Here is a 16,727-nt window from a genome sequence, read left to right as displayed (position 1 = left end):
CTACCTACCCTTTCGGTTTAATTTCAGGTTATGGTCTCAATCATTTAAAACGTTCTAAATAACTAACTAGTATTTTAAAATTGGACATTCCTTAGGTTACAAGCTTTGAGTGATGAAGTCACTAGTATTAACTGTTGATGTAAATAAGCCACTTAGTAATATTGTCTAGTGGTATTCTTCTTCACTTGTAAGTAAGAGGTCTTATGATCGATTTTCACCAAAAGCGAATTTGAACCACATTATTGTTAGCTCACTGTGAGGCTTAACCCACCCCCTTCCCCTTAGTGTAGATAATATCGTTTGTTAAAAAAAAAAAAAACTTTTGATGTAAACGAATATCTAAGTTGATGTACACTAATTCGTCATTTATGGGGGCTCTAAATTCTCAAATCGATATTTTTTAACAAAGTTAATTCTGAATTTTCTTGATTAAAAGTGTCGATTTGGAAGCTCAACAGATGACGTGAGAGTGGAAAACGCCTTCGATACTAATTCACAACATCACTTAAAACTAACGATCAAACAAATGTCCAATTTTCAAAATATCATGCAGTTATTCGAATGTTTTGAAAAATTAAGACCGATTTGAATTCACCTTTTAAGTAACTATATGAACTTCACCCAAAAAATCTACATACATAAGCTCTAGCATTTTCAATTAAACTTTATTTACTGCACCCGTACTTATTCCTTTTCACTATGGAGTCCTAATTTTCAGTTGCAACGAAAGAAGTTGAATTCGTTATGATCCGTTACTTCTCCCGCCAACTTTCAGTTCAGAGCCGTCTTTATATTTACCAATTTACCCTTCGCTCAGCACCTCCTTCCTTATATATCTCACTGCAGAGAAGTGCGTCGACTGAAAACACAGAGACACATTCCGTCACCAAATCTTTCAAGAAATTAAGAGAGAGAAAATAGAGTTAGAGAGAGAAGAAAGATCAAGAATTGAGAGGGAACCCAGAATTTTTCATCGTTCCGAAAATACGAAGATGGTGGTGAAAGATGGAGAGAAGTCTCTGCGAGATTAATGCTGCTTGCATTGCGTAATCAACCATTTCAGTCGATCGAGTTTTGAGAAAGAAACTTTTGTGGGAAAAATGTCGGATTCCTGGAAAGGAAAAGCATCAGCTTCTGGGCAAGTTTCCGATTCCGTTGAAGGAAAGTATGATGATTATGTTCCTGAGTTGATTGATAACACTCAAGTTCAACAGGCAGAGCTTAAAGATATGGCGATTGGGGATCCTTCTTTGCTCGCTCCCTCTAACGAGAACGCTGCGCTTCCTCCTTCTGGGCAAGTTTCTGATTCCGTTGAAGGAAAGTACGATGATTATGTTCCTGAGTTGATTGATAACACTCAAGTTCAACAGGCAGAGCTCAAAGATATGGCGATTGGGGATCCTTCTTTGCTCGCTCCCTCTAACGAGAACGCTGCGCTTCCTCCTGCCACCGCCGTGACAGAACCTGATTCGCAGCCGAGTGAAAGCGCCGCTGAGAATGTGGAGCCGGGGAAAAGAAAGATCGATGAGAAGGGCAAGGGGAAAGAAGTGGAGCCGAATGAAAGCGCCGCTGAGAATGTGGAGCCGGGGAAAAGAAAGATCGATGAGAAGGGCAAGGGGAAAGAAGTGGAACCGAGTGAAAGCGCCGCTGAGAATGTGGAGCCGGGGAAGAGAAAGATCGATGAGAAGGGCAAGGGGAAAGAAGTGGAAGAAAAACAAGAAGATGGAGGAGGAGGAGAAGAAGCAGAAGAAGAAGAAGTGAAAGAAGAAGCTGCAGTTCGGAAGCCGAAACGAAAGAAACGGAAAGGGAGGAAGCAGAAGAAGAGGAGCGTTAGAGGCTTATTGCAAATTACGGAACCGACCGAACTTCGTCCAGAAGATTACTAATTCTGATATAGAAGAAAAAAGGTATCGATATTCAGCAAGACAATTCTTACAGTCAATCAATCATGCTCTGTTTCTGAAAGAAAATGTTACGTGCTGATCAATAGGAGTAGGTAGATTTGAGTTCCGGCGGTGAAAGTCTATCGAAAAATTGTTCAGTTTTTAGGGTTTTTCGTAACTAGATTCTATGTTTGATGTGGGTTGAAGTATCTGCAAATGTTAGTGTGATGAAGAACATCACGTAGATTTGAATTTCAGTGGCAATGTCTATCGGAAATTGTAATTTCGTTTCTCAGATTTCGACCAGTTTCCTTGTTTGATCAATGCGGCTTCTAATCTCCGAAAAAAATTCAATTCGTTTCGCTTTCGACTTTCTATGTTTGTTATGATTAAATCATCATTGTCATTCATGTGAATCGAGTACTAGTTCTTCGTATCATTTCGGCCGAAGTTTATGAAATGCTTGTGTTACCCCACCCTGCTAAGCATGACAATGTGCAGCGATGAATTGGTTGCACATCCCCAAAATGTATAGGAAATGAATATATTACGATAAGAATTCCAAGCATTTACTAAGTTTCTTTGCGATTGTATCATTTTGTTGACGCATCGCATACACCTCTCAAATTTTGGCCACGTGCAATGAAAATGACGGAAATAGTAGAAAATTGTGATTGAATTGACGGTTGAGAGCATATTGGCATAAATTTAAAATTTAGGGAGCTCAAAATAAATTGAAAGTTCGGAAGACAAAGTATTATAAAGTCCAAAGTTCACAGGGCATTATTAAAACTCTTCCCCCTGTTCAATGTGTTCATAGCTAGGATTGCTTGTGAGTTAAGATCTTTGCACCCTTCTTGTATCCAGTATTTCCTTTTTGATACGAGCTATTTAATGAGGGTTGAATCAAATATAAGACTAAGACCTCAATAGGTTACTCTTTTCGTAAGTTTGTTGAAAAATATAAAGTTCCACATCAGATACTCTACCAAATTATTACAAATTATATTGATTGATTGATTATTAGTTGCAACGAGACGTTTTTGTGTGAAAATCTACCTTCATTGGTCGTAGCATTTTCAACAAAACTTGATACTCACTGCACCTGTACTTTTTTTTTAATTGAGCGGTCAAGTAGGGGTCTTAGTTCTAGACTATTTACTTCTCGATAATGAAGGCTATCCCTAATTCGAGAAAAGATGAGAAACATGTTCAATTTAATTTACAATGTTTATCGGAAGCTTGAGAGCTAACTATCGAGACTTTGGGATTATCAAGATGCAATAAAATGAGGCCCAAAATATTTAGCCGAACACATAGAGAGCTACGTCATCAGACGCAAAGAAAGAAAGAAACCAAAATATTTGCGTAATCAACCATTTCAGTCGATCGAGTTTTGAGAAAGAAAATTTTCTGGGAAAATGTCGGGTTCCGGTGAACAAGAAGCACCAATTGCTGGGCAAATCTCCGATTCAGGCGAACAAGAAGCACCGAGTTCTGCGCAAGTGCCATATTCCGGAGAACAAGCACCAAGTTCTGGGGAAAACTCCGATTCTACCAAACAAGAAGCACCGAATTCTGAGGAAAATCTCAATTCCGGCGAAGCAGCACAAGATTCTGAGGAAAACCCCGAATCTGGCGAAGAAGCACCAACTTCTGAGGAGAACTCCGATTCCGGCGAATCAGCACCAACTTCTGAGGAAACCTCCAGGTCCAGCGAAGTAGCGCCAACTTCTAAGGAAAACATCGATTCCGATGAAGACCCAATGCCAGTGATCGGTTCCAATGAAGTTGAAGGAACCATTTATGGGAATATCTCTGATTCCGGCGAAGCAGCACCAATTTCTGGGGAAATGTCAATGACCGAAGCACCAATTTCTGGGAAAATCTCCGATTCCGAGCAAGAATATCTGCCAATTTCTCCGAAAATGTCGGATCCATGGAAACAAGAGGAAATACCAAATTGTGATGATTATGTTCCATGGTTGATCGATAACACTGAATTTGTACAGGAACTCGTTGAGGAGCTGATGATTGGAGATCCACCTTTGCTCGATTACTCTAACGAGAACCCTGCTCTTCCTCCTACCGTCGCTGCGACAAAACCCTCTTCATCGTCGAGTGAAAGCGCAGCTGAGAATGTGGAGCTGGGAAAAGGAAAGATCGACGAGAAAGGTAAGGGGAAAGAAAAGCAAGAAGATGGTCAGCTCTGATATTCATCAGACAATAAAGACAGTCAGTCAATCATGCTCTGTTTCTGAATAAAGAAAATGTTATGTGATGATCAATTGGAGTAGGCAGATTCAAATCGAATTTTGGCGGTAAAAATCTATCGAAACTTGTGAGATTTTAGATTTTTTTCTAGTTACCGTGTTACTAAAATCTCTTCGAAATTCGTTGATTTTGTTTGTTGAATTCAATCGTAGAACCTGGAATTAGTGTAATGAAGAAGAACATCAAGTAATGGATTGCCTGTTGGTTTTTTTTTTTTCTTGCATTCTATTTTGTGTATTTCGTAAAGCTTCCGATTTGCTTTCTTTGTTACGATAAATCAGCATCGTCAATCGTGTGAATCGAGTACTAGTTTGTCGCATCGTTTCAACGGTTAACCATGATTTATCCACGCGATTAACGAAAATTCAATTGTAGTGAATGATATTTGAGTTATCAAGACACAATATAATGATTGATCAAAAAAAAAAAGGACACAATAAAATGGGGCCCATGACCAAATAAAGGAAAGGGGCCCAAAATATTTAGCCCAAAACAGAGGGAGCTACGCCATCAGACAAGAAAGAAGCTAACATAAAACCGAGCCGTAAGAGTTTGTTATGATCTGTTATTTCTCCCGCCAATTTTCAGTTCGGGACTCATCTTCATATTTACCAATTTACCCTTCACCCTTCACCTCCCTCCCTTATATCTCACAACGGAGTAGTGCTGACTGAAACCACATACGCATTCAATCATCAAATCGTTCAAGAAATTAAGAGAGAGAGAGAGAGGAGAAAGATCAAGAATTGAGAGAGATAACCCATGATTCACCGTCGTTCTTGAACCGGAAAACACGAAGAAGTAAACGAAGATGGTGGTGAAAGACACAAAGAAGTCTCTGTGAGCTTAATGCTTCTTGCATTGCGTGGTCAACCATTTCAGTTGATCGAGTTTTGAGAGAGAAAATTTTGTGGGAAAATGTCGGATTCCAGTGAACAAGAAGCTCCAATTGCTGGGCAAGTCTCTCATTCAGGCGAACAAGAAGCACCAGTTTCTGGGGAAAACTCCGATTCCTACCAACAAGAAGCACCAACTTCTGAGGACAACACTGATTCCAATGAAGACCTAATGTCAGTGACCGGTTCCAATGAAGTTGAAGGACCTATTTCTGGGAATATCTCTGATTCCGGCGAAGCAGCTCCAGTTTCTGAGGACAGCACCGATTCTGGTGAAGCAACGTCTGCGGAAATGTCAACCGAAGCACCAATTTCTGGGAAAATCTCAGATTCCAAGCAAGAACTTCCCCCAATTTATGGGAAAATGTTGAATCTATGGAAACAAGAGGAAATACCAAATTGTGATGATTACGTTCCACCGTTGATCGATAACACTGAACTTGTACAGGCACTGCTTAAGGAGCTGAGGATTGGGGATCCAACGTTGCTCGATTTCTTATACATGAACAATGCTCTTCCTAGTACCTCCGCCGCGACAAAACCCTCTTCATCGTCGAGTGAAAGCGCAGCCGAGAATTTGGAGCCGGGAGAAGGAAAGATCGACGAGAAAGGAAAGGGGAAAGAAAAGCAAGAAGATGGTGAAGGCAAGGGGAAAGAAAAGCAAGAAGATGATCAGTTCTGATATGCAAGAAATAAAGGTATATGCTCTGTTTCTGAATAAAGATGTTATGTGATGATCAATCGGAGTAGGTAGATTTGATTCGATTTTCAGCGGTAAAGATCTATCGAAAATTATGGGATTTTAGATTTGTAGCTAGTTACCATGTTACTAAAATCTCTGCGAATTTCGTTGGTTTTGTTTGTCGAATTCAATCGTACAACTTGGAATTAGTGTAATGAAGAAGAACATCAACTCATGGAATGCCTGTTGGCTTTTTTCTGCATTCTCTTTTGTGTACAGTTTTCTGTATTTCGTATTGCTTTCGATTTCTTTGTTTGTTACGATACATCGTAATCGTCATTCATGTGAATTGAGTACTAGTTTGTCATACGACGAAAGTTAATGAAATGCTTGTGTTCCCCTTCCATGCTAAGCATTACAATGTGCAAGATGAATTCATTGCAAAGAAGCACACGTTCACTGTTCAACATTAGACACAATTGATTAAGCAGTAAAAAGGCGACCCCAAGGGCTCCCCGCTTTGCAAGAGTCTGGAAGGGGAAGGGGGGGGGGGTTAAGAAATAAATGGAGAAACTTTGTGATAAAATTGACGGTTAGGGGCATATTAGCATAATAAAAGTTCGTAAGGGTTAGAAACCAAATTCAAAATTCGAATGCAAAGTGATATATCAATTGCTAAAATATTTGAGGAGCGTTGTATCGAATATAAAACCTTGAGCGTGGAATCGAATATAAGGCCTCTTACTTGTATCCCAAGCAACAAAGCTTCTTTGGTAAAACAAACTTCTGCTCTACAAAATTACTCCACCTTTCATAGTAGTAGAAAATTCAGAGACAGAAAACTGAATTGGGTCAAGTGGCCCATTATACTTCAGCAACAAGGCCCAAATGATAAATCCATGAGGCCCATATAAACAGCGGCCAAGCTAACTCAAGGATTACCCAGTCAACGGGTCAAGCCATTGCGGCGTGCGCAGTACGCACCGCGCGTTGTATAGAAAACCTCAGAAATTCCAACACAGCTATAGACGTATGGTCATCTTAAAATCACCCCTTTACGAATTTGCCTAGAAATTTCTCTGCAAAACAATCCAGGTATTAATTAAATCCCCAAATGATCCGTAATTTGTTCATCAATTTCCTTCGGAATTCCCGATAAATTTCTGTAAAAGTAACCAATTCTCACTCATAAACTCGAATTGCACTTGAATTTTGACAAATTTTAGGGCCTTTGATCTGTTCTGGTTGGCAATTGGGAGCTGGATTAGGGTTTCGGGCGGCCGATCAATGAAGGGGGAAGTGCAGCTGGGGCCAGCAGGTGAAAGGGAGGGAGGCCGAGACCCTACTGACATCGACCCTCTGCTGCCGAACCAGGTTGACTCGTCGCCGGCAAGCTCGAGTGAGATCAACAATGAAGACCTTGAGTCTGGCTCTATCCCCTGCTGTCGAATTTGTCTCGAGAGCGATGCCGAACCAGGTCAATTGGTTTTTGATGAATGAAATTAAGTTTGTTAATTTGAATTTTTGTTTAAGCAGTGTTGGATTTTCAGTGCCATCTGATTCCTGAGGAGTGATTTTATGTTTTGCGGGTTAAATTGTTGTGATTTATTGTAATCGTAGTTCGGAACTTCGAAAGATTGTACCTTGTTGTAGTTTTAAGTCTATGTTTATATATTGCAGTAATTTGATTCAATTGGGAGTTCAAATGAGTATAACACTCTGATTTTCGCATGTTCCCGTAAATTGGGCTAAATTTGATCGCATTGCTGCTGCTGTTGGTCTGATTTGTGTTGTTTAACTCTACAGAGGATGAATTGATTTCACCTTGCATGTGCAAAGGCACCCAGCAGTTTGTTCATAGGTCCTGTCTCGATCACTGGCGCTCTGTTAAAGTAAATAACTTTTTTCTATTAGAGTGAGGATATTGTGTATCATGGTGAATTTTAGTGACCTTTTCTCTTAGATTGCGCGGGAACCGCATGCTACTTAATTATTTACTGAACTTGTTATCTCCTCCATCTTTCATCTGCTTTTCTAGGAAGGATTTGCCTTCTCACACTGCACAACCTGCAAAGCCGAATTTCACCTTCGAGTTGAAACATATGAGGACAATACCTGGCGTAAGATAAAATTCAGAGTTTTTGTGGCAAGGGATGTTTTCCTTGTATTTTTAGCAGTACAATCAGTAAGCAATTGTCCTTTTGATTATGTTCCTTGATAAAATTTCATTCTTTAATTAATGAAGCATTTCTGTTTCGGTTGGAATTCTTTTGATACAGTTTTTTCTTGTAAGGCAATGAAATACTCGTCCATTCTCTAATTAATTATTTTCCAGATAATTGCTGCTATTGGTGGCTTTGCATTTGTCATGGACAAAGATGGTGCATTCAGGAATTCATTTAGTGATGGTTGGGACCGTATCTTGTCAAAACATCCTATACCATTTTATTATTGTATTGGTAAATTCCTACATCTTGAAACTGTTATCTAAAATAGTTATGTAGTTCAGGGTTTTTCCCCTCTTGCATCATGGAAATGCTTGAACACTCCAATAACAAACATGGGAATTTTGTGTCAGAGTGGTAACCATTGCTAATTAATGTTTGGTATCGTTTGTGTCAGAGTGGTAGATGTGAGGGAATTTTGAGTTTCTGACAGAATGAAGGCAATAGAAAACCCCTTCTTGCTGTTGGAAGTAATATTTTGGACATTTCTATGAAATTTCAATGAAAGATGTGCACCAAAGACATTAAGTAATTTCTAGTAATAGATCTTTGTGCTATGTCTCCCTAATCTGTATGGCACACCCCCTCTTGAGTTTATGAAATAGACTCCCTCGTTCCCCCACTTTGGCCTTGTCTTCCTCATAATAGTAGGAATGTTGATATGGATAAATCTGATCTTATCGTCTCATTTGGTATTACGATAAACTTGTACCAGTGTTTATAATGAGAAGGAAATATGAGGACAAATAAATGTTGCACTTGTTATAAATCTCTCACATCTATTGCTTTGTATTTTAAATCTGTGTTTGCCACTGTGCATTTGTATACACCAGGTGTCCTAGGCTTTTTTGTACTGCTTGGATTTTTCGGGCTCATACTACACTGTTCATCGCTCAATAGCAATGACCCACGGATGGCTGGCTGCCAGAACTGTTGCTATGGTTGGGGAATTTTGGATTGTTTCCCAGCGTCTATGGAGGCTTGCTTTGCCCTGGTCATCGTTTTTGTTGTCATCTTTGCCATCCTTGGCATAGCTTATGGTTTCCTTGCCGCCACCATGGCTATTCAGCGGATCTGGCAGCGACATTACCATATCCTGACCAAGAGGGAGCTCACAAAGGTTAGTCTTCAACATTCTTCTCCTGTGCATGTCTGCATACTTGTATTTAATCATTTCCTGGATGTGCCATGGACTTGCATTAGTTTGCCAAACCAAGAGAGTGTGTATCATCTCGTAATTTGCAATTCTTTTTAGATATTTGCATCATTCAGAAGTCCCGGAATGCTTATGGTTTCACAATTTTGCAGGAGTATATAGTGGAGGATCTTCATGGATGCTATACCCCACCGAAACTAGATCCCGAACATGAAGCACGTCTGAAAATGCTGAAGTTGTTGTAGAGAGAGAAATAAATTTCAGGATATGAAATCCGCAATGTGTATTTGCACTTGTAACTTCTTGAAGGACCCTGTGGCTGTGGAGGGAAAAGAAAATTCTCATTTTCCCCAGAATTCACCAAAATTGTAAACCCTAATCTTGGTTTGATGATCCAACAAATGTTGGGGGGATGACCACTTGTCTAGTACTTTTGTACTCTCATGACTCTTGTGATCTTTGCTTTGCTCCGCGATTGTACCAGTTGAGCTAGTCTTCGCCTTGTTGTCCTTTGAGTGTTTATATATCTCCCGTGAAGCGGGCTTTTCCGGTTGTGTTCCCACCCCAGGTCATCTCCCCTAATTTCTGCCGAGTGAGAGGTTCGAGCAAAACTCCCTCCATGCGTATCTGGTACATGAAAGAAAATAACGCCTGCAAAGAATCCGGGTCCGGAGAGGAATGACGTCGCAACTGACAGGACGAACGTTGTAGTCGGCATACTAGTAGCGACGTCACCGGTAACAAGACGGATGTGAAGCAGAGACGGATGATCAAGCGGCTCATCCGGCTAGACTAAATGAAGAATGAATGAAGCTACAATTTTCATGAGCGAGTCTGGTAGACTGCGTTGTGAGTTGTTAATTTGAGTTGTGTTGCGAAGCTCTGCCTGTGAGGGAAACAAGCCGAGCCTCAAACTTAAAACACTCGTGCGCTCGGTTCTTGAGCGGCTCATGCCCCTGAATATATGACGTATTGACCTAAGCTACTAACCTAATTTATAGTTGCATGTACTTGTACTACAATTTAATTTCTTGTAGTTGACAACGAGAAAATAATCTGCGCGTTGCTTGAAATAAGACTGATTTTATTTTACAATTTTTACATTTTCAAGCTGTAAATCATTTACATTTTGCTGCTACAGACGTTTAACTTGCACGGTGACTTGACGTGCAAGTCATAATATTGAAAGGAAAAAAAACACGAAAAAATATCAGATGACAGCAGGAGGTTAACTCTGGACATCATTTTTCATCCACATCTCTCAATCCAGCATACCTTAATCTGGATTAGTCCGTGGTAATACCGACAATTTATTTACAAATCCTCCTTAATTAATTGGAGGATTTTAGCTGTTAGGTTCTTCTTGTTCTTGTTGTGATTCACCAGCACTTACAAAAACAAGATGATCACCGTCTCTAATTACATCTATATCGTCGATTCCAGCTCCATCTTTGCTCACGATTTTCGCTGGCAAGAATCCGAATTTCTTTGCCCCCATCTCAAGCAACTCCTCGTAACTCTGTGGCAGCAGCACAAGTTTGCCTTTCACTTCACCCTTTTCAGGGCAACTAATCGTCACCCTAGCAGCAGGGTTGCTTACGTAGTTCTTGGGACTTTTCGTCTCTGCAACTGAGAAGAACAAGTCTTTCTCCCCTGTGTGGGCAGCTGACATCATGCCAAACAGTGAGTTGTGGAAGTTATTAGTCCTACGCCTCGGACGATTCCTGCTCCATGATCCTCCCTCCGCTCTTGAAAACGAGCTATCTGTGGGTGGAGGGTGGATAGTTGGCTCACTCGTAAACCTCCCAAGGAACCGGATTCCACTCCTGTGCTCGGGAATGGAAATGACAACTTTGGGTTCTTTACTAGAGTGGAAGAGGCTCTTTATGTCTTCGTGTCCTTGTTGTTCCACTAGAGCTCTCGGGGTCCAGCCATGGAGGTCGGGTTTATCAACGTCAGCTCCTTGGTCCAAAAGGTATTTGACAATGTCTACATTGTCTTCAGATACGGCAAGGTGGAGAGCTGTGGTTCCGCTGCTCTTCGGACGCGTGACATCTCCGCCATGTCGGACAATTTCCTTGAGCAAATCCAACCTGTTTTGCTCAGCAGCAGTGCAAGCAAATTGACCTATATCCCCTGAGTTCAAGTTTGCACCATTGTCTAACAGCAGCTTGGCAATTTGCTCATGACCATTCAGTATTGCCTCCCAGAGTGGTACATTCCCATCTGAGTCTGTCAATGCATAAAAACAAAGTTAAGTTAATGTTAAACCTAAAAATTTATCTTAAATCACATAGTAAACGAGTAATTAACCACCAGTTAATAACCGGTACATCTAAAGTACATTTGAAAAAGAAGTCATTAACCAACGAAGATATTCTAAACTATTCTAATTTAGGAGGCGGTCAAACACAGACACTTTGAGAGATACGTTTGAAAAAGTTGTGCAATTTTTTCTGGGAGGTGGACAACCACCCACATTAAAAAATATGACCTAATAATTGAAACAAGACACGTGCATACATACATGCGCACGCTGAAACAGTTCATTGCAAATAATTCCATCAAGTCTACGGAGACGATCTATCCTTGGAAAGGAAAAAGAAACGCGTCAACTATCTTCGCTTGATAAGTCGACATTCTAAACTACTTTAGTTTATAAATAAGGAGATTCGAAGCTAAGCGCAAAAACGTAGTACATGATTTTGACCAACTAACATAACCCACGTTTTTATGCAGACAGATTCACAACAAATTTATATTTACACGAACTATGAGATAAAACAATATAGAAGCCAGACTCGTACATTTAGAGATATCATATTACAAAGGATTGGGATAAGATAATTAAACAGATTCTAAAGCCTAAAATAGCATGATGTTTGCCTCTGGACTCTCATGCATATAAAAAATAATTAAACATAAGACTTAGAAACAAATAATTGAATCAGGTAGTTCATAGTTTAATTAAGTCAACAGACAATAAATTAATAACAGGTTACACAATAAATTCCTCTATAGAAGAGTATGTAACTGGATATTCATTCTTTTTTTTTCCACGAGAAGAAAATGAATGACCGGTTACACGGTAGAATCCTCAACAGAAGAGTATTTCTGAATTATAGTTAATTAGTTGTGGCAAAGGTCAACACACAGGACCAGTATTTCTCTACATGGGCAAATTATATTAATTTGATCTTAACTCTTTATGTATATTAAAATGGTTACTCCTAATCGCCTATGGAGCCTACGATACAGTTTGTTTGACGATAAATCATAGCGAAATAATTGAACGGACTTTCTTGCATTAGGAATACGATGGCTCTACTAGGAGGATATTTATTATAATTCCAACACGATTACTCTTAATGTCAAACCTATTGTCAACAATATATGTTTAATGGTGGTTTAACTTAATGATTTGTTAAAGGATTGGATAGTACCTCTGCTGTTAGGATCAGCCCCGTAGTCTAGCAGAAGAAGCACACAGTTCTCGCTTCCTTTCGATGATGCTATGTGCTGGTTTTTCACAGAACAAAGAGGAAACAAAAAATGTGTGTTAATATTCAGAGTTTGATGCTCTAGGAAAAAGGGTAAAACCAAGAGCAGAGGACTTTACATACCAGAGCAGACCTCCCATTATTATCCGATTCATTTGGATCCAGACCCCGTTTCAACAACTGATTCAACAAGAAGTCGTCTCCTCTGATTGCTGCAAAGCATAGACTGAGAGGCAGGTCCATTCTACCCCGAGCCAGCATGGTCTCCGTCTCCAACAAAACTCCCTCCATGATTGGGTCCTTGAGGTCTTTCAAATGCTGCAACCCACCAAGAAAGAAACACCAATGTAGAGTGCAACAGGTCAAAAATCATCATCCAAATAAATTCCGAGTAGAAACAAATATGTTTTTTTAACTTATGGTTCGGACGTTGCAAGGTTATATCAAATAATCTCACCTCAAGGAGATTATTCATAATCACAGTCCCATCTCCAACATTAGCTTGAACTATGTTTAAGAATGTAGTACGATTCAGCCGCAGAAGCTGAGTCAATCTTTTGGTCCTAACTGTAAAGAGCTGTGGTCTGTAACAAAGTACCCCAATCTCACCAATAAGATCACCAGATTTTGCCTCACCAATGACCTGCAATTAGTAAAAGTAACGTTACTCAAAATTTTATTTGTCACATCAAACCAAGGTCAAAGCAACTACCAAATGCAAAAGATATCCTTTCTATTCAAGTGTTAGACTTGCCTGTTCAGCTCCATTTTTGAGAACCACTAAATCCTGTAAAGTAATTCAAACATCAGATTGGATTGTTCAGAAAAGAAACTCGAATAAAGAGAATAGGAAATTTATTACATCTTTGAAATTTAATGAAAAAGAAAGATGAAATTTTTACCACAGCACCAGTGACAAGTAAGTAGAAATCTGTGGGTGCTTCGTTCTGCAAGATCACATCTTCTTTGGGAGGAAAATACTCAGCTTTCATCTCCGAGACCTTTGAATTCAGAAGAAGAGTAAGAATTTAAACCAAACATCCACACAAGATACTTTGAAAAGTTCGGACAAGTTCAGTAGAGAGAAGCATCTAATTGAAAACTTTGAGATTGGGTTTGAACTTACCAACTGAAAAAGCAAGTCATTTGAAACCCCATGAAACAAGTACACCTTATCTACAAGAGAGTAAAATAGATAATGTGAAATACTCGAGCGGATGGCTTTAGGAAGGGAATCAAGGGTCTCTTGTTGCTGCAGTCCTTCCGAGTCTGTTCTGAACTTCAGACACAAGTGTGCAACCATCTGATCCTGCAGGCGTACAGGCAGTTGGTTCCTCTGTGCAAAACTGGAAGCAGCTTGTATGGTATCCCTCTGGTAAACAGAAGCAACATAAATTAATATTCTAACATGTAATGAATTTTATTGAACAAAATCCAAAAAGTGAATAAGAATTTACTCACAAATTTTCTTGTTCGACTGGTCCCGTGGACAACCAAGTTGGTCATATTTCCAATTAAGTATGATGTCAATCCCAGGTTGAAAAACATGTAGAATATGTCAAAGATCATCTCCCTTGTATTGACTGGATGCAGATCTCCATATCCCACTGTTGTTAGCGTTGTGATAGACCAATAAACTGAAGTCACATACCGAATCCACAGGCTTTGTTCTAGGATTTTTACTCCTATCCACGTTTTCTCAGGGTCGCGATAACGTGCAGCTATAAGATAATAGAAGCATCCAGCACAATGAATGGCAAAAAGGGTGACCTACAAAAGAGCATCAAAATCCCATAAGATGGTGATTCCATATAAGAAAATGCATTTTGTTCATGTAAATAATCCCAGAACCATAAAAAATACTTACGCAAATAAGTTTTGCACAGCGAACCCAAAAGTAGTTATAATTCCTATCTTTCTCCAATCTGTGCAAGCAAGAATAGTGGGGAGGTTAATATAAAGACAAACTTCTGCTTACATATCCATTTTTTGCAGTCAAACAACTTCTGGGACTAATGCCATACCTGGAAAATAGGGCACTAACTCTTCGTAGACGCCAAAGACGAAGCATGTTGAAAAAGCCATAAGACTGCACAGATTTAGGAAAGATCCTTGTGGCAACTTCAGATGGGATTGTGGATATGACATCGAAAATCAACCAGGATCTTGCATACTTCCAACCAATCTTTTTACGATCATCAACAAGTAAATATGTGGTCTTGTCCAGGTAAGCCACAAAGAATGTGAGAATGATATCAATAGCAAAGAAACCATTGACAACATTATCAATAATGGAGAGCGCTCCCCCTGGTCCTTTAAGAAAACCAAATTCGAACGGCGATACCCAAGCAGTATAGATGACGAGAACTACAAGAAATGTCTCCCATATCCTGCAAGAACAAATTCAATCTAAGCCAAATTTAGCAACAAGATTAGATCTTTTACCAGTAAGAAAATCCCAAGAAATATTATCCAAATCAAGATTGCAAATTTATGCTCTGTACATATAATTCTTCCAGAATTTAAAACATATGGGACGTCTTGGTTCAGTGATTAGCATTCAAAACTCTTCCTTTTCCATCTGATTCACAATATGTCAAGAATCATGAAACAAAACTGCAGATTGTTTTCCATACACGAAAAATTCGGATGAATTGCAGGCCTCCAAATCCGAAAGTTCTTGTCTTGTTAAAAGAATTTATATCTTTTTTTTTGTAACCAACGGTCGATTGATATGTCTGATTCAGTTCGGAGAACATACATCCAGACTCAGTCCAAACTAATGTGAATGAAACCAAGCACTTGAAAACAGCAAAGGTATATTCCAACAGAGAATCAACAAAAATTTCTTTTGAAAAAAAGGAAGATACTTTTGGGGCCCCAGAATTTTTAGCAGTGACATAATTTGAAGTTTCAACAACCACCACTTTGCCATGATTCATGATTATTCAAAGACATACCAACAACCACTTTAGAAGCATAAAGCTATGAAGAAATAAAATAAAATTAAAATTAAAAACCAACACAAATGAATCCTTTGAAACATTGAAAAGGCACCCCCAAGATTCAATGCCTGTCTTTTCTAAATTCCAAAAAACATACAGTAAATTAATGCACAAAAAAGCAGAGAAAATATAACCAAATAACACAAATACTAATATGCATTCAAAACAATGCAAAATCCCACTGGAGAGTAATTATAAACAACCCCAGAACAAGGAGAGACTTTCTGTACGCCCGGTACACCAACACCTTAGAATGACACAAAACTCCCAAATAAACAAAAACCACAAAGCTTCAACCTTTCATGGCAAAAATTCAATGGTTCTTTCCAAAACACAAAACCCAGAAGAAAAGGTAATATAAAAATATACAAGGAAACAAGTTTAGTCAATGCAACCGACCCACTACACGATATAGCAAGAAATTAAAGTTTTTTGGGTACACAAGGTGTTTGATAAAAGTAATAGCAGAAAACAGAGGCAACCCAGAAACCAGAAGTCGGAAAAATAACCTGTAGCGGCGGTCGTACGGCGACACAATAAACCGGCCGAGCTTTATACGGCGGTTACTCGACCTTGCACCGAGGGAAGGTAAAATCCCAGTTGTAAGACTGTACTGGCTGCCGTCTCTGGAGAGCTCAATCTGCTCTTGGCCGCACATTGAGACGCTGAAGACTCCTCCGGTTCTGCTATTGCTCTCCATTGGCTGTTTGGAATTTCTAAAGAGAGGGAGGGGAGGAGAGAGAAGGAGGAGGATGTCAGTGGTGGTGGGAGTGCTTTGGTTTGTGTTTCTTGGCAGGTTTGATCACCGCTTTGGTGGGATTTGCAGGTGCTATAAATAGGGAGCTCGGTCTGATGACTTCTATTGGATTTGTAATATTTTATTTTTATAGGGCTTTTGACCTCTATTTCGCGCTCACGCGGTGCTTCTTCAATCTCTGTCCCACTCTGTCTACAGAATTCAGCGTTTACAAAGTGGGAAACAGTTTCTCTACGGCTCTTTTTTACCAAGGTTACCAAATTAAGTGATTCGAATTTTTAAAATTTGATCGAACGATTAAAAATCGAAGTCTTATTTAAAAATTATAATAATTTTAGTCATTAAATCA

At 39.4% G+C, this 16,727-nt stretch overlaps 2 protein-coding genes across 2 annotated transcripts; one reads left to right on the top strand and one right to left on the bottom strand.

Annotated features, from left to right (window-relative positions):
• The first annotated feature begins 6,693 nt into the window (after nucleotides 1–6,693).
• LOC126593495 (uncharacterized) lies at nucleotides 6,694–9,608 on the top strand. Its single transcript, XM_050259584.1, has 7 exons — nucleotides 6,694–6,830; nucleotides 6,962–7,212; nucleotides 7,542–7,627; nucleotides 7,774–7,920; nucleotides 8,071–8,194; nucleotides 8,794–9,080; nucleotides 9,269–9,608. The coding sequence occupies exons 2-7, from the start codon at nucleotides 7,023–7,025 to the stop codon at nucleotides 9,359–9,361; spliced, it is 927 nt and encodes a 308-aa protein (XP_050115541.1). The 5' UTR covers nucleotides 6,694–6,830; nucleotides 6,962–7,022; the 3' UTR covers nucleotides 9,362–9,608.
• Nucleotides 9,609–10,179: 571 nt separating this feature from the next.
• LOC126593486 (potassium channel AKT1-like) lies at nucleotides 10,180–16,473 on the bottom strand. The gene is made up of 11 exons (XM_050259574.1): nucleotides 16,131–16,473; nucleotides 14,641–15,006; nucleotides 14,484–14,541; nucleotides 14,078–14,386; nucleotides 13,743–13,988; nucleotides 13,519–13,617; nucleotides 13,371–13,403; nucleotides 13,074–13,259; nucleotides 12,740–12,934; nucleotides 12,560–12,635; nucleotides 10,180–11,348 (listed from the first exon to the last, which is right to left on the bottom strand). Exons 1-11 carry the CDS (start codon nucleotides 16,319–16,321, stop codon nucleotides 10,462–10,464), a joined length of 2,646 nt encoding a protein of 881 aa, XP_050115531.1. The 5' UTR covers nucleotides 16,322–16,473; the 3' UTR covers nucleotides 10,180–10,461.
• Between the last annotated feature and the right edge of the window lie 254 nt (nucleotides 16,474–16,727).

The sequence above is a fragment of the Malus sylvestris genome, chromosome 2 (assembly GCF_916048215.2).
Source record: "Malus sylvestris chromosome 2, drMalSylv7.2, whole genome shotgun sequence".
Classification (NCBI taxonomy): Eukaryota; Viridiplantae; Streptophyta; class Magnoliopsida; order Rosales; family Rosaceae; genus Malus; species Malus sylvestris.
Note: the sequence above shows the minus strand (reverse complement) of the source record. Positions and strands in the feature narration are given on the sequence as shown.

Coding starts and splice junctions, on each gene's coding strand:
- LOC126593495 (XM_050259584.1), top strand. CDS start 7,023: ATGAAGGGGGAAGTGCAGCTGGGGCCAGCAGGTGAAAGGGAGGGAGGC. Junction 7,628..7,773: donor ATCACTGGCGCTCTGTTAAA/GTAAATAACTTT, acceptor CTGCTTTTCTAG/GAAGGATTTGCCTTCTCACA. Junction 9,081..9,268: donor CCAAGAGGGAGCTCACAAAG/GTTAGTCTTCAA, acceptor ACAATTTTGCAG/GAGTATATAGTGGAGGATCT.
- LOC126593486 (XM_050259574.1), bottom strand. CDS start 16,321: ATGGAGAGCAATAGCAGAACCGGAGGAGTCTTCAGCGTCTCAATGTGC. Junction 12,935..13,073: donor TTATGAATAATCTCCTTGAG/GTGAGATTATTT, acceptor GGTGGGTTGCAG/CATTTGAAAGACCTCAAGGA. Junction 12,636..12,739: donor ATAATGGGAGGTCTGCTCTG/GTATGTAAAGTC, acceptor GTGAAAAACCAG/CACATAGCATCATCGAAAGG.